This window comes from Ahaetulla prasina, chromosome 3, assembly GCF_028640845.1.
Source record: "Ahaetulla prasina isolate Xishuangbanna chromosome 3, ASM2864084v1, whole genome shotgun sequence".
Taxonomy (NCBI): Eukaryota; Metazoa; Chordata; class Lepidosauria; order Squamata; family Colubridae; genus Ahaetulla; species Ahaetulla prasina.
The window spans coordinates 106,952,340-106,973,768 of NC_080541.1; the positions used below are offsets into that span (position 1 = coordinate 106,952,340).

A 21,429-nucleotide genomic window follows, 5' to 3' on the forward strand; every position below is an offset into this window, starting at 1 on the left:
TACTGATACAGTTTGAAGATCAGCCACAGGTATTGCCTCTGTGGAGTTTAGATTACCCCCCACCCCTCATGGCCATTATGCCTACAATCCCTTTAAAAAAAAATAAAGAATGATATACTTACTGTGACAAAAACCGAGGCCAGCAACAAGCCCACAGAATAGATAAGTCCACGACTATTCAATCGAATCTGAAAAATTAGGAGGATATGTTAAGAATTCTATTATTCACATTATTTCCAATGAACTGCAGTTATAATTTCTATGTAAAAGGAAACTGGCTGTCAGAACTATATACAGTATTAAGCAAGTCTGTTATGCCACATCTTTAGGCTCAAACTGAATACTGCATGTGGAGTATTGCTGGACCTTACCAGCAGGATCAGCCCAAGTCATCTATTGCTGTACCTTCTTTCCAAAAGTTAGAGAACAAAGGTGATGGTCTTTCTCCATAGTTTGGTAGTCTGGGATTCATAAGGCATGGATGGCTAATTGTGGCTAATGGCTCCTGAAAAATCCATCTAACTTAGCCAATTTTTCACATGTGTCTGCCTCAATTCCTCCATTCAATAGAGCTAGAAAGGTTTGCCACAAATTTTCTACATTGTAGGAATAACTGGAGAGATTTGCTATCCAGTTAATCTGGCACCTGGCACCAAGCACTTGACACTCCCTAGTTTCTTGGGCTGAAAGACGAAAGAGGAAAGATATACTTTCAGATTTGCAAGATTCTATAATCGTTCAGTAAAGTAAGTTGGTTGTGCTTCCTGTCCGAACTATTTTGCAAAGCTCACATTGTGTGTGTATTGCTCTGACTAGCACTTACAAAGACATATTTGAAATCGCTTAGACATGAAGTACCAGAAAGCACAGTGTGTTCTGGGATTTGAGTAGTATTTGCAGAAAGAATGAAATCGAGGGCTTTTCTCTAAAACAGTTTGTCATGTTCAAAGACTGCTTAATTGCTAAAGGCAAGAGTTGCTCTTATACAGAACAGAGTTCTATTTTTAAGATGTCTCTTGCTTCAGTTCAGGTCTTTTCTTCTGTGGTTTAAGTGCTGAAGGCAACAGCTGTTGTTACACGGAGCAGTTGCATTTTCTCTTTGTTGTATTTTGCCTACAGAGGCAATCTGTAAAAAAAAAAACACTCATTCTGAGGGGACATTCAGTTCCTCATATTTGCCTGAGGAGAGAATTATAAAGCCAGCCAGAAAAGGAAACTTATACCTTATCTGAAACGTGTGAACCTTTGACTTCTCATTATCTCATGATGGGATTCATGATATAACATAGGGCAGAAAAAGAAAGTCCAAAGAGCTTAACATCATGCCAAATGTGTCCAATCAATGGCTTAAAGAAATGGATGCTAACTTGCAACTTCAGGGGTTTTTCCTTGCTGCAGAATAATTTTCCATGTGCAGCAAATGACAAGTTAAAAGATAGCTAGTTATCATTGAGTAATACCTTGCTTAATGACCATTCATTTAGTGACCATTTGAAGTTACAATGACACTGAAAAAGTGACTTATGTCCAATCCTAACCCTTGGAATCACCACAGCATCCCTGTGATTGCGTGATTGTAATCTGAGCATTTGGCAACTGACTCGCACTTATGACAATTGCAGCGTCCTGCAGTCACGTGGATGCCATTTGTGATCTTCCCAGATAGCTTCCGACAAGCAAAGTCAATGAGGAAGCTGGCAGGAGGTTGGTTACAGGTCACAGTCACTTGATGTCTTGCTTAACAACATGAGTGATTTGCTTAACAATTGTGTCAAAAAAGGTTGTGAAATTGGATGCAGTTATATGATGGCTCACTTAACAACTATACCAGGGGTCTCCAACCTTGGCAACTTTAAGACTTGAGGACTTCAACTCCCAGAATTCTGGGAGTTGAAGTCCACAAGTCTTAAAGTTGCCAAGGTTGGCGATCCCTGAACTATACCACTTAATGACAAGCTTTCCAGTCTCAATTGTGATCGTAAGTCAAGGACTTAACTGTACTATAATGTTATGTTTCTATTGGCTGAAATGGAAAACTCTATTTTCAATTTCAGGTGTGTTGCTTTGTTTGACCTCTCTCTTTAAGCTTTAGAAGCCAGAATGCACGTTGGGGAAGATGAATAAGCATAAATAAATAACTTTTTTGGGTGGCATGCTGTTTCTATTTCTGATAATCATCTGATATATTGACAAGTATGCTTAAGGAGTGGACTAGATCTGGGAAGAATTTAGTCCAGTCATGGAAATTCGCTGCATGGCTTTTAGCCAGTTGCTACAGGTGGTTCTCGACTTACAACAGTTCGTTTAGTGACCGTTCAAAGTTATAATGCCACTGAAAAAAGTGAGTTATGACCATTTTTCATATTTATGACCATTGAAGTATCCCAGTGGTCATGTGATGAAAATTAGGATGCTTGGCAACTGATTCATATTTATGATGGTCGCAGTGTGCCAGGATCATGTGATTTTGCAACCTTCTGAAGTCAATAGGGAAGCCAGATTCATTGAACAATCGTGTCACCAACTTAACCGCGGTGTGGCTCAGGCTGTAAGAAGCCTGTTATTAAAACACAGCTGCCTGCAATTACTGCAGGTTCTAGTCCCACCAGGTCCAACGTTGATTCACCCTTCCATCCTTTATAAGGTAGGTAAAATGAGGACCCAGATTGTTGGGGGGGCAATAAGTTGACTTTGTAAATATACAAATAGAATGAGACTATTGCCTTACACACTGTAAGCCACCCTGAGTCTTCGGAGAAGGGCGGGGTATAAATGTAAATTTAAAAAAAAAACTGTACTAGTTCACTTAACAATTGTAGCAAGAAAGGTCGTAAAATGGGGCAAAATTCACTTAGCAAATGTGACACTTAGTAACAGAAATTTTGGGCTGAATTGTGGTCATAATTTGAGGACTACCTGTATTTCTGAACCCAGACTACTTTTCATAGTTGTTCTGAAGAAACATTGGAAATGGGAACAAACAAAGCATAACCAACTCATGGATAAAAGGGGAAACAAACCAGAAATAATGTGCCATGTATGAAAAACATAGAAAGAATGGTTGCTGGGTATGTCTAGTTTAATGAAAAGAAGAACTAGGGATGACATGATAGCAGTGCTCCGATATCTCAGGGGTTGCTACAAAGAAGAGGGAGTCAAGCTACTCTCCAAAGCACCTGAGGGTAGGACAGGAAGCAATGGATGGAAACTAATCAAGGAGAGAAGCAATCTAGAACTAAGGAGAAATTTCCTGAGAGAACAATTAATCAGTAGAACGACTTGCCTCCAGAAGTTGTGAATGCTCCAACACTGGAAGTTTTTAAAAAGAGATTGGACAAACGTTTGTCTAAAATGGTATAGGGTTTCAGTAACTCTGTAACTCTATTATTCTATTCCATTCCATTCTCATAATAAGATGCCATGTATGAACATAGGGCAATCATTGTCAACCTCATATAGAACATCTATATACATCTATCTACCAGTTTATTGAGTTTGGCTGTATAACTTTCTGTGTGACTGCTCTTAGCTAGGCTATGCAAATTCATCCTTTACTTCTGCATTAATTTGTTTTGCTTCCAATGGATATTTGTCTAGCTTCTTCATTCAGCTTGCATTAAGATTGGTGCTGCCTTTTCCCAGGCTAACTTAGATTCATTTGATACAGATTACAGTACAGTGTTGCCTTCAGCTTGCATTTGGCTAAACTGCATCTCCTCCACTGCCAATTTGGCATGCATTACATAAGCATTCCAGATTTCCTGCTGGAAACTGTAATTATACGGAAAACTATGCTAAATTTTCAGCATTTCACACTAGATTAGCATTAGATTAGCATTCCCTTTGGGAGAATAATACTATAAGTACAACACAGACAGCACAAAAAGTTTTAAAATAACTTTTAAAAATAAAACAAAATCCATCAATCAATGTACTGTAAGCTTGTTAGATTGCACTTCACAATCATCTGGCAACACCTAAAGAAAAGAGTGGTTGACCATAGGTCACAAGAAATCACAATTTAAACCTGGCATCAGAAGAATTTCTACAGACTGAACAAAATTACATTGTAGGATGTGAGTGTAATTTGCATGTGTATCTTCTACAATGCATCTGTCCATTTTGGGATGGGTATTTATATTACTTAATGTCGTATTCCATAACAGATACATAATACAAACATCTGAAGATTATATTGGATTTTCTTTGTTAACATCTACTTTGCAGACAGATTACAAGTATGCCTTTTTCAAGGAAAGTGTCCCATATTTTAAAATGGGAAGCAGCCTAGTCTAGCCATGGGCTGATCCAGTTCAGTACCAGGAATTTTCCAGGATTTAAGACTGAGACCCTCCTGGAAACTTCTCCTTGCAAAGCAGAGGGGCTACGCTAAATTCCAGCCTTTCCCTTCAGCTCTGAGAAACTGGCAGACATTCTGTGGAGAGTAGGAGTGGAGCCTGTAGGGAATGCCTTTTATCCTGAGGATGGGGAAAACATCTGTACCCGGCCGGGACTTGGAGCTCATTTTGTCTGCACTTTGTTGATCAACTACTTTTTTACTCAACTAACACAATACAACTTTGTTCATTAGTTCAAATGAATACTGAATAAATGCTGTTATGCCCTGAGGAATGCAAACATGCCTAGTTGCATATTCAATTAAAAAGTGACAGTATCAGCAAACAAATATTAGTTCTAGTGAGTGGGAAGCCCGTGCAAGAAGCCCACCATAATACAGAAGCCTAACCTTAAAATAGAGGCATATTAACGTCAGTTCAGCATAGTGGTTAAAGTGTTGGCCTAGAAACCAGGAGGCTCTGAGTTTTAGTTCTGCCTTAGGCATGAAATCCAGTTCGGTGACATTGGACCAGGCACTCTCTCTCAGATCAACTCACAGGAAGAGAAGGAGTATTAGATATGTTTGCTGCCTTGAATTATATATAAAAATAATAAAGGTGGGATTAATCCCGCAATACTGCATTCTAACCACTGCACCACCAGGGCTCCTAGACATTGAAAACTATTTTTGCAAAGGGTTTTTTCCCACCAAAAAAGTGCCTGGGGCATTGCTTACTCTTCCTGCCTCTGATATACTATGTACATATATACCCTGACTCTTATGAGTACATCGGTTTCTAGGAGTGGAACACTATACCTATTTACTGTATGTAAAAGCAATCTTACTTAGGACACATTATAATAATAATGTATAGGATTGCACTCTTAGTATTAGACAACCTGTGACACGTTGGGTCATCATTTCAGAAGTATTTCCATTTATGTAAATCACAGGTCTTTAAACTTGGCAGCTTTAAGACTTGTGGACTTCAATTCCCAGAATTCTCCAGTCAGATATGCTATGCTGGCTGGAGAATTCTGGGAGTTGAAGTCCACAAGTCTTAAAGCTGCCAAGTTTGAAGACCTCTGATGTAAACAGAGAAACAGAATGGCCATAAGGCGGGCAAAACAGAAGTGACTTCCAACTTTCTGATGGCTTCCCCATTGGTTTTCCTTATAGGAAGCTGTCGGAGAGTGTTGGAAATAACAATCGCATGACCACAGCTGACCACTGCAGCAGCACGGCAGTACTGAAGCAGCCACAACTTTGTCAAATCTGTGTCCCTGGACCTTTAAAGGTTTTCAGAAACAAGACATTTCCCAACAGTAAGAGAGATGGATTCCCGTTAGTCACCTTAGTAGTAACAGATGTGTATATTTTTGTACTTGGCTCTATTCCAGTATACACATGATCTAACTGGAACTTCAGTGGGATCATAATACATAGTTAGAAATAAAGTCTGCTGGGACAGCACATTTAAACTACAGCTGTTTAGAACTGAAGATGGTTAGAAAGAAAGATTTCAGTATTACTCAGAGTATATAAATGCATTTCCTATTTTCCTTCTAGAAAAACAGTTATATGGTGTCAATTTTACATGCTGCTTCAAAAAGAGTCCATGCTACATGATCAATATTTATGATCCATCAAGATAGGTGCAAAAATCCACTTTCAGGCCTGTTAAACAACCCTATATTGAATCAACTGTTAATTTTTTTTCCTGGAGCCATATAAACATCAGGACAATGTCCAAGAAACACAATTATTTTCCAGACATATTTTTTAACTAGTATTTGTTGGCTTGCTTTTATTTTTTTTAGGTTATCCAAATATTTTTAGTGGCAAGCCGCCATTGTTTCAGAGGGCTCAGGGCATCTCTAGCAGACAAATATTCTTCTTCTAAAGGTGATGGGATGACTTCCAGATTCTAGATGCTCAGCTGGGCTCACAGATGTACAGAAAGAGAAGAAGAAAAGCATTCATCTGTCACCACAAAATAACTGAGGATTAAAGTTCATGCCCTGTTAACAATGCATTTCTTGTTCGTTCAACAGAAGGACTTTCTTCCTAGTTTGTAAAGTTGTTCTCTGCCTAATGAGCAATTAAAATAAAATGTTTCTGTATCAAAGTAATGCTCAGTAGTATTGCATCAGTATCAACTATTTCTTACTTTGCCTTCAAAGGCAGTAAACACATGAGAGCTAGAATATGCAGAGGCAAAACAAAGTGTAAAAATTAATTTAAAATATAGAAATATCATGGATATATTAGAGAAGATATGGTTTAAGACTTTAATTTTCATATAGCATTGCTATACCTGTCATTGTTTTTTGGTCTTATCTCCTTAATTCCCAGAACCAGACTGGGTACAATAACAAGAAAATGCATCTAGAATATTTTTATATTCTTACAGGGCAGCCTGATCCAATACAGAATCACGGCATGAAAGGGCCAAGAAATCACTTTTCTTCATGCTGGATATAAGTTTTTAGAATCTCTTTAATGAATAAAGCAGGCAAATTTCCGTAGGGAATTTTCTCTGGGTAAAAATTCACTGGGACTGTTGCAACTGAAGACTTTGCAGCTTTTCCGTGTACTTGGATTAGAGACTCAGCTGCCCACAATGGCATTATAGTTGTGTTTCCTGAAACAAAGATTGGATTTCTTGGGCAAGAAAGCTTCCTGGCACATGACTCAAGAAACAAAAAAATAGCAGGCAAACAAAAGCTAGTTATCCCTGGCTAAGGTGCTGGCAAGATGTACTTTTATGCATCAGAAGTGCCACACTGGGAGAAAAGTCCAATGGGAGGGGGATCTATGAGGAACCAGGAAATGCACAAAAGAATAACTTAAGGAAACCCAGAAATGAACCAGTACTCCAATAACCCCCCCTTCTGGCTGTAGCATACTTCATTGTCACTACATCGCTGCTTCCTCTTCTCACAACAGATACAGGGTTGCATAAAAAAGCACTAGCTGTGTCAAGAAAGCAGTATTTAAGCACCAGCCATTAGGAAACTAATTTGCAGAGTAAGTCCTCTTGAAGTTTGACCAGGAAATCACCTCTCAGGATTAAGGAAACATTTCATAGGGAAGGGAAGCCTATCAGTATAGCTCATGCCATCAACAGAGAACGTTACACACAGAGAGGAAAGGGCTCCCCTTTCTCCCCTCCCACATTATAAGTTAGCAGTTATTCAGTAGCAATAGCATTTAGACTTATATACTGCCCCATAGCACTTTACAGCACTCTCTGAGCGATATACAATAAAAGCATCATTTGCATATTGCCCCCAACAATCTGAGCCATCATTTTGATGAACTTGGAAAGATGAAAGGCTGAGTCAACCTTGAGTCCCGTCCGAATTAAACTCCAGGCTGTGAGCAGTGTTTGGCTACATTCTAATCACTGCACCCCCAGCCCTCCTTTCCTTCTTAAAGCGGGGGTGGGAGGTGTTACTGGAGCAGTCTTTTAGATCGGGGGTCCTCTGTGGAGTTTCCTTTTCTCATGAGATGGGAAGGAGAAAAATTCCCTTCACAATCTCACTGAATAAACAGATGATTTTACAATATACTGTTCAAGACTCCAGTTCCCTTGCATAGAGAGTAAAAATAAGAAAATAGGAAGAGCAGCATTCTTTGCTTTCTATTTCTGATGCTGTACTTGGATCAGGGAAGATGGGGACCTGTTGCTAAAGCCAAAACCAACCTATTACAGCCATACATAAAATAGTAGAATTATAAAATTGGAAGGAGCCATTTCAGTTCTGATCAGTACAGTTAAAACATCCATCCATTAAAGAGATGACTGCAAGCAATAATTGGCCTCAGTATTAAATCTATTGTTGCAGATGAAAAGTTCCCCCTGCCAGCTTCCATTGCAGCACCTCCTTTCTGGGATCTGGCAACTTTGCTTCCTTTGGCATTCTCTGAGGTGTCTGAAGTGTGTAGCTACCTGTTTGTTCCTTCTGTGCAATTTGGGTGGGGGGAGGGAAGAGTAGAGAAGAAAGTGCCTCATGCTTCCTGTTCAACCTGTTTTTGCCATTGTTGTTTCCATTACCGTAACTTAACCAGTAGCGGTTTGGTACCAAATTATCCTCATTAAGGAATGCTAAGTTTCCATGAAACTCCAAAGGTTAGAATACACAGTTGCTACATCCCTACTGTTTGTATCCCTCTTCTGGGAGTCAAGCTATTGTCCAAAGCATCTGAGGGCAGGACAAGAAGCAATGGATGGAAACTAATCAAGGAGAGAAGCCAACCTAGAACTAAGAAGAAATTTGCTGACAGTTAGAACAATTAAGCAGTGGAACAGAAGTTGTGAATGCTCCAACACTGGAAGTTTGTAAGAAGAGATTGGACAAACATTTGTCTGAAATGGTATGAGGTCTCCTGCATAAGCAGGGGGTTGGACTAGAAGACCTCTAAGATCTCTTCTAACTCTGTTATTCTATTCTATTCTGTTTGTTTCTATGAGGATATCTCTGTTCTTTGAGTCATTGAAAGCAAAATACAAATACAGCAGAGAGACAAAACAAATTTAAAGTTGAAATGAACTTAATGAAATTGTGTGCCAAACTACTGTAATGTACATTCATATTAATAGGTATTACAATGCTGCTACAAGAAGGCTTACCCTGAAATCTAGTAATATGATCCCCATTATTGCATCTCAAATACTCAGAGTGAAACCAATGAGGATGACCTAGAAAAATAAAATGAATTGCCAAGTTGCTTAAGCTAATACATACAACGCTATCTGACCATCTCTCAGTAATTGGCTACATTGTTAAAGGGTTTGTTATGGATAAAAGATTTTCCCTGTCAGTTTTCATTGAAGCACTTCCTTTCTTTGATCTGACATTTTTTCTTCCTCTGGCATGAGCTGAAGTGTTTGAAAGTTAGCATGCCCTATTCCAATTCTTTTGACTCTTCAAACTTGGAACTTGCTTCAAAAATATGACAGGTAGCTCTCAAGTAGGATCTCAAGATATAACTTCAGGCCCCAGTTCAATTTCACTCTTGTTTTTTAAAGTACAGGTAGTCCTCAACCTTATAACAATGGTTTACTGACTATTCGAAATTTCAGTGGCACTGAAAAAAGTGACTTATGATCATTTTTCACACTTATTGCTTAACAATTGTGTCAAAAAAGGTTGTGAAATTGGATGCAGTTATATGATGCCTCACTTAACAACTATACCAGGGGTCTCCAACCTTAGCAACTTTGAGGACTTCAGCTCCCAGAATTCACACATCCCATGATCAAAATTTGGATGCTTGGCAACTGACTCATATTTATGATGGTTGCAATGTTCCGGGGCCATGTGATCATCTTTGGTGACCTTTTGACAAGCAAAGTCAATGAAGAAGCCAGATTCACTTAATTAACCATGTTACTAAATCCCTTGGACTGCAAACAAGTCAGTCCTAGAGAGATCAACCCTGACTGCTCTTTAGAAGGCCAGATCCTGAAGATGAAACTCAAATACTTTGGCCACCTAATGAGAAAGAAGGACTCGCTGGAGAAGAGCCTAATGCCGGGAAAAATTGAGGGCAAAAGAAGAATGGAACAACAGAGAATGAGGTGGCTGGATGGAGTCACTGAAGCAGTAGGCATGAGCTTAAATGGACTCCAGAGCATTGTAGAGAACAGGAAGGTCTGGAGGAACATTGTCCATAGGGTCGCAATGGGTTGCACACGTCTTCACAACAAACAACAACAACAACTTATCCCAAAATTGATGCTGTTTAGTCTTTTCTAGTAATACTGTTCTCAAAGGCACATTCTTTTTCATTATGCTTTACATTTACTGTATTTATTTATTATCTAACTATATCTATATAGGACCATATCAGGGATTTGGAACAGCAAAGTTATAGCGTCCAAGATCTCATTGCACAAAAGAATTACTCGTAGCCAGAGAAACAAAGACAAGTTAGCAAATAGACTCAGAAGTCAAAAGCAAAACCAGGTCAAGACTTAGACAAGGGTCTGGAAATCAATATTTAAGATTCAAGCAGAAAAAGGAGGGCACACTGACTGTTGGATAATCAGTATTGACAAATTAACACAACTAAGATAGTCAGTGAAGAGCTATTCTTAACCAAAGACAAGTTCTTGCAGCAGCTACTATTTCATCTATACTCAGCTGGTGTTTTTTCAAGCTCCTTCAGGTCTAATTGTAAGGTCATCTAACCACACTAGATTACCTTCAGGTTTCTCTCATCTTTACAATGCTGTACCTTACATTTTGTCAGGGACCATTCTTGGGACTGTATTAGTGGGTCTAAATCAATTCATAATGCAATGGGATTATCTGATTTTTCGTCTTCCTCTCAGAAAGTTGCTATGCCAGGAAGAGCTTCTTTTACATTTGATGGATAGTGAACATCCAGTTCCACAGCAACAAAATAATTAATGCTTTGACTCTGTAAAGTAGTTGCTACCGTGTGTTCCCTTTTCTATTTTGACTGCTTGGATACTAGCTTATATAGCTAGTGGTAAATAGAATTGTTTTGCTTTGACTTCTTGATTCTGAAAACAGCTCTTATTTTCTTTCTTGTAAATCTTCTACAATCAATTATAAATATAATAACACAGGTATTGTAGAATAGCACTGGATGGGAAATAATGCTTGTGTAAGTATATACTGTAAATCCATTGCAAAGGATCTTGGAACTTGGATTGAGGCAGATTTCTAAGAAGTCTAGCAGTATGGAGAGTAGGCATTAATGACTTATAATAGTTTGCAAACTATTTTCTTTAACTTGTTATTCTCTTAATATTTCCATGTTGTCAATATTATTTTTTATGTTGGTACTTCCCAGTTTTGATTTGGAATTTAAGACTTAAAACTGGATTAGTACCTTAGCTTTATGAGGTATGTGAAGGGAATATGGTAATTCCTGCATTATTATGCTAAAAATACTATTACTTCATATACTATAAGTGCAGTCACTCTGGTTCACTTAAGGTGACCGAAAAGTGGAATTTCTCCAAACTCATTGGTTATTTTTTAATTTTCCTTACGCTTTGGAGCGTAATATATAACTTTTACCAACCCATAGATTCCTATTTTAGTGCACCTCCACATCTTTCTAGATCAAACATGTCCAATTTTTTGGCTTGCCTGGTCTGCACTGAGTGTAGAGGAATTATCTTGGGTCACATATACCAAAGTAAATAACAAAGTTCATTTATTTTGGGGGGGTCTTGTGGGATCACATTATTAGCTGTCCAGTGGCCCACATCTGTGGGTTGGAATGCTTGTTCTAGAAGATACCATTTTATGCTTCTCATATAATTCTCCTCCCCACCTCCCATTTTAATTTTCTCATTGAAACCAAGAAATCTAAGCTGCTCAAACGTTTTTTGGATTGGGATAGTAAATAATGAAATCAACAGGTAACCTTTCTAGTTACATAGAGAAAGTATATAGAGAAGCTATCAGTTTTAATTGTATCCATGCCACTGGTCCTTGCTAACAGTAAGGTGATACCAGTCAAAATTGTTATCCACCTTAATTCTTAATTTCTTCTGAGTTTTGCTTATGTCTAGAAAGTTATCTTCCATCTTATGCACTTGCATTCATTCAGGCAAATGTAAAACTTACAACAGAGCCATAGTTTACTGCTAGAGTCTGTAGAGACCATGGAAGGCCAAGGCCAACTAGAATATCAAAGACATTGCTTCCGATGGAGTTGGAAACGGCCATGTCACCCATTCCTGCAACACAAGAAAGTAAGTAAGTCAGAATTACTGCAAAACAAAACTACTGAAGCAGATCTCTAAATTCATAGCTGGGCACTGCTTTTATTACGATCAGCTAAGATGTTGTAAAAGCATATGTAAGCTTTCTTTAGAACAAATTATAAGCAGAAGTTAAGAAATGGAGAAATTACTACTATAATATTATTATAGAGAAATTTAAAAAGCCTCCCTAAGATTTGTCTTCTGGGGCGAATGGAGGGGAAGGTGCTTTGAGGCTTCCTGTTCATCCTGTTTTTGTCATTGTTTTTATTAGCATAACTTAGTATGCAGCAATAGTGGTTTGCTACATATTGCTTTCAATAGTTTAAAGTGAAGTTTCACATGAAACTCCAAAGATTAGAGTACACAATGACTATAACCCTACAGCTCTTTTCTTTCTTTTCCTTTCTTCTCTCTGAGAGAGGTATTGTCTATTTGGTTATTCCCGGTTTTCTAGAGAATCTGGTTTTTTTTTCTTTTTGAGTCATTGACACCAAGATACAAATGCAGCAGAGAACAGATTTAAAGATGAAATTAGCTTAGTGAAATCATGTACCAAACTACCGTTTTGTATTTTAATATTAATAATTATAATAGCAATAGCACTTAGATTTATATACCACTTCACAGTGCTTTTACAGCCCTCTCAAAGTGGTTTACAGAGTCAGCATCTTGCCCCCAACAATCTGGGTCCTCATTTTACCGACCTCGGAAGGATGGAAGGCTGAGTCCACCTTGAGCCTGGTGAGATTCGAACTGCCAAATTGCAGTCAGCTGGCAGTCAGCAGAAGTAGCCTGCAGTACTGCTTTCTAACCACTGTGCCATCACAGCTCAATAATAATAATGTGTTTAATAATACCTGGTAATGATAACTATGTTGATTTGTAAAATGAAAATAATAATGATATATTGCTGAATTACTTTCACTTGAATTACATTGGTAGCGAATACTAACAATAAATGTAACCATTATTGTATCCTAAGGACAATGATAACTGTAGCAACGATAATAATTACATGTAAAGCTCTCCATTAATATAGCTGAACCCCTAAGTATTATCTTTGATAAAGCTTTCACTACCAGTTCTCTTCCCAAACTTTGGTCACTAGCCACAGTCATCCCCATCTTCAAAAAAGGAGACCCCAGCTTAGTCGAAAACTACAGACCGATCTCCCTTTGCTGCGTCACCTGCAAAGTCATGGAATCTATCATCAATCAATCCATTACCTCACACTTAGAAACTAACAACCTACTCTCCAACAAACAATTTGGTTTCAGGAAAAAGTTATCATGTAACTTACAACTTCTCCACTGCAAAAACATATGGACTTCAAATCTAGATCAAGGCAAATCAATAGATGCAATCTACATAGACTTCTGCAAAGCTTTTGACTCAGTAGTACACGATAAACTTCTCCTTAAACTAACATCCTATGGCATCTCAGGACCCCTCCACAAATGGATATCTGCTTTTCTGTCTAACAGACAACAAGTGGTCAAAATTGGCAATGCTTTATCAAATCCTGTTCCTGTCAAGAGTGGCGTTCCTCAAGGCAGCGTCCTTGGACCAACACTCTTTATTCTATACATTAATGATCTTTGTGACCATATCTCAAGTAATTGTGTTCTCTTTGCTGACGATGTCAAACTATTTAACACCACAGACAACACTTCTATCATTCAAAACGACCTTGACCATCTAACCGCTTGGTCTAAAAATTGGCAGCTCCAAATTTCAACCAGCAAATGCTCAGTCTTACATATAGGAAAAAGAACTCTAAAACTAAGTACATACTAGATGGACATTACCTTACAGACGACCCCATCCCGTTAAAGACCTTGGAGTTTTCATGTCAAATGATCTAAGTGCCAAAGCCCACTGCAACTACATAGCAAAAAAGCTCTAAGAGTTGTAAACCTAATTTTGCGTAGCTTCTTTTCCAAAACACCACACTACTAACCAGAGCATATAAAACATTTGCTAGACCAATTCTAGAATACAGCTCACCTGTTTGGAACCCTCACCACATCTCTGACATCAATACAATTGAACGTGTCCAGAAATATTTTACAAGAAGAGTTCTCCATTCCTCTGAAAACAACAAAATACCTTATCCCACCAGACTTGAAATCCTAGGCTTAGAAAACTTGGAACTCCGTCGCCTTCGACAAGACCTAAGTTTAACTCACAGAATCATCTATTGTAATGTCCTTCCTGTCAAAGACTACTTCAGCTTTAATTGCAATAATACAAGGGCAACCAATAGATTTAAACTTAATGTAAACCGCTTTAATCTAGATTGCAGAAAATATGACTTCTGCAACAGAATCATCAGTGCTTGGAATACTTTACCTGACTCTGTGGTCTCTTCCCATAATCCTAAAAGCTTTAACCAAAAACTTTCTACTATTGACCTCACCCCATTCCTAAGAGGACCATAAGGGGCGTGCATAAGCGCACAAACGTGCTTACCGTTCCTGTCCTATTGTTTTTCTTTTCTTCTTCCTATATATGTTTATATGTGTATATACTATATAATCTTTTTGTATGATGTTGTGACAAAATAAATAAATAAATAAATAAATAAATGGCATAGCACCTGGTGTTACCTAAGGGGCTGACCTTCTCCCATTGTTCTGCCTGTCTGGTACATTCAGGCAGAGTGGATGTGCTCCAGGTCTCCTCTTTTAAATGTTGTCATCTTACAGGACCTAGGAAGTGTGCCTTCTCTGACACAGCCCCCAACCTCTGGAATAGAACCCCTCTACAGATGCTGAGGCCAAGATGGCATTCTCCCTCCTGGGGCTCTGAAAAGCCTTTAATCCTGGATTTGGTTGCAGGCCTGGGATTTATGCATGCAAAGGGATGAGTCATCTTGCTTGTTTTAATAGTTCTTTAGTTCAGGCTGTCTTGTTTTATTTTATGTTTGTTTTGATTACATTTTGCATTACATTTTATACGATACCCAATGTCCAATGCGTGGGAGGCTATATTAAAATCTAATAATTATGCTCTCCCTGGCTCCACCCAGTTGCCATCCATTACTGCCCCCTTCCCACTTCTCAATGTGGTTTTTGATTTGAAAATAGCTGTTGACTCTAAAGGATTAGAGAAAGATTAGAGACAGGGTTAATTTAGTCTAGCATTTCCCCCCAAAAAAGCAACTCTTCTACAGCATTTGCTGAGAAGAAACTAGTATTGAAAACTTACATCTCTTCTTAACCAGTGGTGGGATTCAGCCAGTTCACACCACTCCGGGAGAACCGGTTGTTAACTTTCTGAGCAGTTTGGTGAACTGGTTGTTGGAAGAACTCATTAGGGCAGAGAACCAGTTGTTAAATTATTTGAATCCTACCACTGTTCTTAACACAAAGGTAACTGTCAGCAATCAGGATTATAAACCTGCCCTCCATAAATTATTGTCATCCCCTATCTTGCAGTAGCACATTCTCTGAGATAGATGCATTCTATGAGGAACACAACCATATGTGAAAATGAAAAGAAAAGAAAAGAAAAGAAAAGAGGCATGTTAGGAGAGAGGGTAATAAGTAATTCTCTTCCCTATGCCAACATTTTCAAAATTTAGTCTTTCCTCTTTAAGCTTTCCCCTCTTAATTACAGCCCTTAAATGACACAGCTAAATTTTACTATAATCCTGACTGAACACTAACTATAATTTTGATTTAACCCCAACATGACAGTATATATTTACAAACCTAACCCCAACAATATATCCCATAAATATCATTAAAAATAACTTTAATGATAACCTTGATCTCTAATTTAACCATACTCAATACAACATGCTAATTTAAATTTAACCTTAACATAAAATATTTACCCCATTTCAAATCTACCTTTTCCCCTGACTGATATTAAATTGAAGTTTAACCTTAACACTAAAACTGAAACTAACATTTTAATTTATTTATCATATTCTTTTTGGCTACCCATCTCAAAAACTGTGACTCTGAGCCATTACAATCAAACCATAAAATTGATTTGTTAAAAAATCAACAAATAGTATCATTAAAATACTAGAAAAGAGCATCAGATTATAGTTATGTGCAATGGAGCTACCACATCAGATCACAATTCACATGTGACTTCCTAGAATAGAATAGAATAGAATAGAATAGAATTTTTATTGGCCAAGTGTGATTGGACACACAAGGAATTTGTCTTGGTGCATATGCTCTCAGTGTACATAAAAGAAAAGATACGTTCATCAAGGTACAACATTTACAACACAACTGATGGTCAATATATCAATATAAATCATAAGGTTAGCCAGCAACAAGTTATAATCATACAGTCATAAATGGAAAGAGATTGGTGATGGGAACTATGAGAAGATTAATAGTAGTGCAGATTCAGTAAATAGTTTGACAGTGTTGAGGGAATTATTTGTTTAGCAGAGTGATGGCCTTCGGGAAAAAACTGTTCTTGTGTCTAGTTGTTCTGGTGTTCAGTGCTCTATAGCGTCGTTTTGAGGGTAGGAGTTGAAACAGTTTATGTCCAGGATGCAAGGGGTCTGTAAATATTTTCATGGCCTTCTTCTTGATTCGTGCAGTATACAGGTCTGTTTTTCCTGTTGATGCAGTCAGGTTTGAAGGACTTCCAGAAGGTGAGCAGAGATGGGGCCAATCTCACTTTGAGAGGATGATGTTCCACAGAGTGTGTGCCACAGCAGAAAAGGCCCATCTCCTGGCTCCTGCCAGATGTAACTCTTTGGCAGATAGGACCTACAGCGTATCTTTTCTGCTGGACCATATGGGATGAGATATAGTGGGGAAGAAGCAGTCCCTTAAATAACCTGGCCTGTGCTATGAAAGGCTCTAAAGGTCAAAACCAACACTGGGATTAGAATTTACCTTAATTCTAATCCTAATGGCAAATCCCAATCCTAAAAAAACTGTAACACTAAGGAGTCTGATAGTCACATAGTTCCAACATGTTTGGTTGCAATTTTCTACTCATTTCTACTCATTTTTTAAAATACAGAATTCGATCCTGTATGGCTAGAATTCAGTGTAGGAAGGTTGATAGTCTTGGCATCCTTGCTGCTGACATATTTGTTTTTGGCAGTCATGTGATTTGCAAGGCCTTGGTTTACCAACATCACATTCTTTGCCATATGTTGCATCACAGGAATATTATGTCTCTAGCATAATACAAGTAGTATTGTAGAGATGACAAAATCTAGGGCCCTCCAATTTAGAAGTTAGGCCAATACATTTAATATTGGGATAGGTGAGCCAAAATATAAAGTGGACAAGGCTGTTATTTTCAGCAGTTATGATCAGAAAGTGTTCTGAGGGCTACAGAAAAAGAGAGAAAGAAAATGAAAAGAAAAATAAGGAGGATGGAATTGTAAAGGAAGAAGAAAAGGAAGAGGTGTATATATTCAAATTGTCATCTGTGTAATCCATCATAACATATCTATGGTGAAAAATCAAAGAGAAATGGGAAAGGGAAAGAAAAGGGCATGCAAGTTTAGAGTCATTCCTTATCCTTCTTATTATTATTTTGGCTACCTATCTGAACAGAGACTACTCTTTTCCATATTATGAATATATATTCCCTATTGTAGAAATTATTATTTCTTTACCCTGAAGCAGAATTAAAGAATGCCTTTTAAATATCTTCAAAGACTCTGTAATATTCATATATAACAAATTACAAATATACCTTGTCTTGCCACAATAAGGCTTGCCATACAATCTGGTACACTGGTTCCAGCTGCCAGAAATGTGATCCCCATTATCACATCTGGAATACCCAAAGTGAAACCAATGACTGTGACCTAGAAAAATAAAATGAATTGTCAGGTTGCTTAAACATTTATCTATAATACCATTTGGTTTTCAGTGAGGTGTTCTGTGGTTGGAGACACTTTAGGTTTTCCCAGATCACCATGTGGCTACAACTCATTTCTGCAGGAGCAGTAGTAATTATTAGAACACTTTGGCTGAAAAAAGTATTAGATATAACTGGATTCCAAAAAGCCTGCGCTGCAACTGGTTTGGGTGATATTATGGATGAAACCTAAAATAGGAAGCTTGCAAGGACTCTCAACAATTGTTACTGAGTGCCCTCTCTGGTCTGCTGCATTATACAAAAAGAACTGTACGTACTAACATAGTAAGGCAGACTGCTAGAGTAGGAATCCCCAACCTCTAGTCCATGGACTGGCACCGGTCCGCAGCATGCCAGCAATCAGACTGTGCAAACAAACTATCTGCAGGATGCAGGCAGCATGCAAAACCACACCTCCTCCAGTCGGCGGAAAAACTATTGCTAACATAGTGTAAGCCGCCCTGAGTCTTCGGAGAAGGGCGGGATTTAAATGCAAATAAAGAAATAAAATAAAAAAAACCTTTCTCTGTGGAACTGGTCCTTAGTGCCCAAAAGATTGGGGACCACTATGCTAGAGGCCAGATGGAGAAAAAACAGAATTTAAGAACCACAGCTTAAAAACTACTTCATGGCTTGTGAAAGGAGAAGAATCTTCATTGCAGGCAGTGACCAGTCCATAACCAAGACTAGTACTATAGTGATGTAGTGCAAATAAGCACGAGAGGTTTTTTTTCCTGTGCCTATGGCACTCACAACCTTATGACCTGTTAAGTTGTTTCAAGTTGTAAGTGGCTGATTTGCATTCCTTCTTCCTAAAATTGTTTTAGGGAATATCAAGAGGTTTGTACTACTTTTAATGAGTTGCCGTATTTTGCTGACAAAATATGATTTATTCAGATTATCTGGGTGACATCTTTCATACATAGTCAACTATGAGGGTGTTTAATAGCTAACAATAGCTAGATCTAATTAGTTTCAACTGTGATGCTTGAATCATTGTCTCCTTAAAGGATATGCTCTATAACTAGTCCCATGGATCCTTGCTTAACTTCTTTTGTAATTTTTAGCTGAGAGTAAAGATGTTTTATTTAGTGAGACAAAAGCTTTCCAGAACACAAGTTGCCTCCTTGTTTAAAGGAAACCTCTTTAGATTGCCTTCAAGCACTGAGAGGTGGGCAATATGTTAGGATTGGCTAGAGGATGTGGATTTTTATAAAGAGATTTGGCAAATGCACATAGGACAGACCGATTGTATAAATTTTCCTGTCTTGTAAGAATAGGCATAATTATTTGGGGGAGGTGGAACAAATGGACTAGTTTAGAAATTTATTTTTCCTGAGATTTGTGCGGAAGGGAATGCCCACAAGCCTATTTTAGGATACACACCATAGTTGTGTGCTTTTCCTAACTCAAAATGGCAGAAAATGATACTTCTGGTTTTTTCCAATTGTGATGAAGGGATGGCAAGGACTATTAACCAAGGCGGAGCCACAAGAACACCTGGGGTATGAGGTTTGTCACTCCTGACATCATTTCACTGATTGCTTGGCAACTGTTGGGAGGACAATAATATTTTTCTTATGAGCTTCTGACTGATTAATGCTGAAAACAAAGAATGGATATTACTGTGAGAAGACAGTGCCTCTACCGAATCTAAAGCTATCTTACTCAAACCTAATACATACCATCCAGACCATTATATAGGAAAAGGCAGCAATCCAGAGTGTAGAGGAAGCAAAAGTGACCAAGAACCATTTCTCCCAGTAGGGTTTGCTACAGTTGGGCACCGTGAAGTATAAGAGCAAAGATAGAGGCCAGGTGAAGAGCCACTTGATAATTTCTATTATGCCAGCTGTAAAAATAAATCAATACATTTTATAAGAACCAAAGAACTTTACATGCACTTCTTATGCCACACTTTTATACATAATCAAAGCTATGCTAAAAACAGCAGTGGAGAATATGGTTAGTCAAAAGTATAGATATCTGAGTAATTCAGGTCAGCAAACTTTCATATATTGCAGAAAAGATAGAGAGACATGAAATGATGGATGGATGGACAGATGGAGAGATATACCTTTATAGACTTTATAATAATAGTCAAAAGCCAGCAGTTTAAAATAATGCTGGGTAACAAAGATTTTTCTTCCTGAACACTCCTGGATGTATTTTACAGGGGTTTAGCTGCTAATCATTAAAATAACCTGCAATTTAATCTATCACATATTGTTTTATATAAACTATGTACATCCTTTAGTACATGTTGGACACATGAAAGTACAACTGGAATATTTGGAAATCTAAAAGTAGTGGTTTTACTTGGAATGCAACTCCGATATACCAAGTACTGTTGTTACATATGCAAATAAGACAGTCATGCAAGAGAGTCATATTATATTAAAAAGAAATGGCCACTCTGAAAGAATTAGAATTCCAGGACATAAAAATGTGGCACATGAACCACCTTTTGACCTGACAAATATATTTTTGCCTCTGCTTTTCATAAAATTTGGACTCATGAAAAATTTTGTGAAGGCGATGAAAAAGGAAGGTTTTCATTATTTGTGACAGATGTTTCCAAGAATAACTGATGCCACAATTAAGGAAGGCAAATTTGTTAGTCCACAGATCAGATATGCCATCGGTGACAAGTGGTTCAAAGATCTGTTAGTGGGGTCAAAGAAAATCCTGGAAAGCATTTAAGGATGTCATTGAGAATGTTCTTGGCAACTGCAGATTATCAACCTACATTCATCTGGTTAACAAGCTTCCTACAGCATTCAAAAACCATGAACTATATGCCATTGAAGATTCATTTTATGCATTCACCCTTGGATTTATTTCCTGAAAATCTAGAGGAAATCAGTGCAAATATGGTGAAAGGTTTCACTGAGACATTGCCACAATCGAAAAACAGTATCAGGGCAACTGAAATCCACCAATGCTGGCTAACTATTGTTGGACACTGCAGTGAGATGCATCGGACACTGAATGCAAATGAAAATCAGCAGCAAAATACTTTTAGACCTACTGAACTTACTGTTGAACTCATGCAGCATGTCAGAAACATTATGCAATTAAATACATTATAGCCATTAAAAGTTAGTTTAATATTTCTCAAGATTCCTATGCGTTAGTCATTCTGGAATTACATTTTTGTTCAGTTTGAAGGGATCTATCATTATCATCAAAAGTTTTTCAGGAAGCAAAACTTTTGCAAAAAAAGTATTTTCCACTGTAACATATAGGGAATGAATATAAATTAAAAAGGAAAGAAAAGGAGGGTGGGGACTGAATACAATAACTGCAAATTTTACAGGATTTGATTCAGTTAGGGTCCCTGGCTTCTGACAGCAAATATAGTACAAAATTTAGCCCCTTGCCTGGAAACTTCACTGAACTGATTCCATAGTAAAAAGTGCATTGCCAACTCAAATATTGTTCAGGTTGAAGGGTTATCAATTCCACTGTCCAG

At 37.9% G+C, this 21,429-nt stretch overlaps 1 protein-coding gene across 2 annotated transcripts in view; it reads right to left on the reverse strand.

The window, feature by feature from the left end:
• Positions 1 to 21,429, reverse strand: part of SLC24A3 (solute carrier family 24 member 3) — a 205,385-nt gene that overhangs the window by 4,923 nt on the left and 179,033 nt on the right. For both annotated transcript variants that reach the window (XM_058178333.1, XM_058178334.1), the window contains exons 13-16: positions 19,640 to 19,806; positions 17,787 to 17,901; positions 11,956 to 12,068; positions 123 to 188 (exon numbers count right to left, since the gene is read on the reverse strand). In XM_058178333.1, the coding sequence (XP_058034316.1) occupies positions 123 to 188; positions 11,956 to 12,068; positions 17,787 to 17,901; positions 19,640 to 19,806 (461 nt within the window). The remainder of the gene's footprint in view (positions 1 to 122; positions 189 to 11,955; positions 12,069 to 17,786; positions 17,902 to 19,639; positions 19,807 to 21,429) is intronic.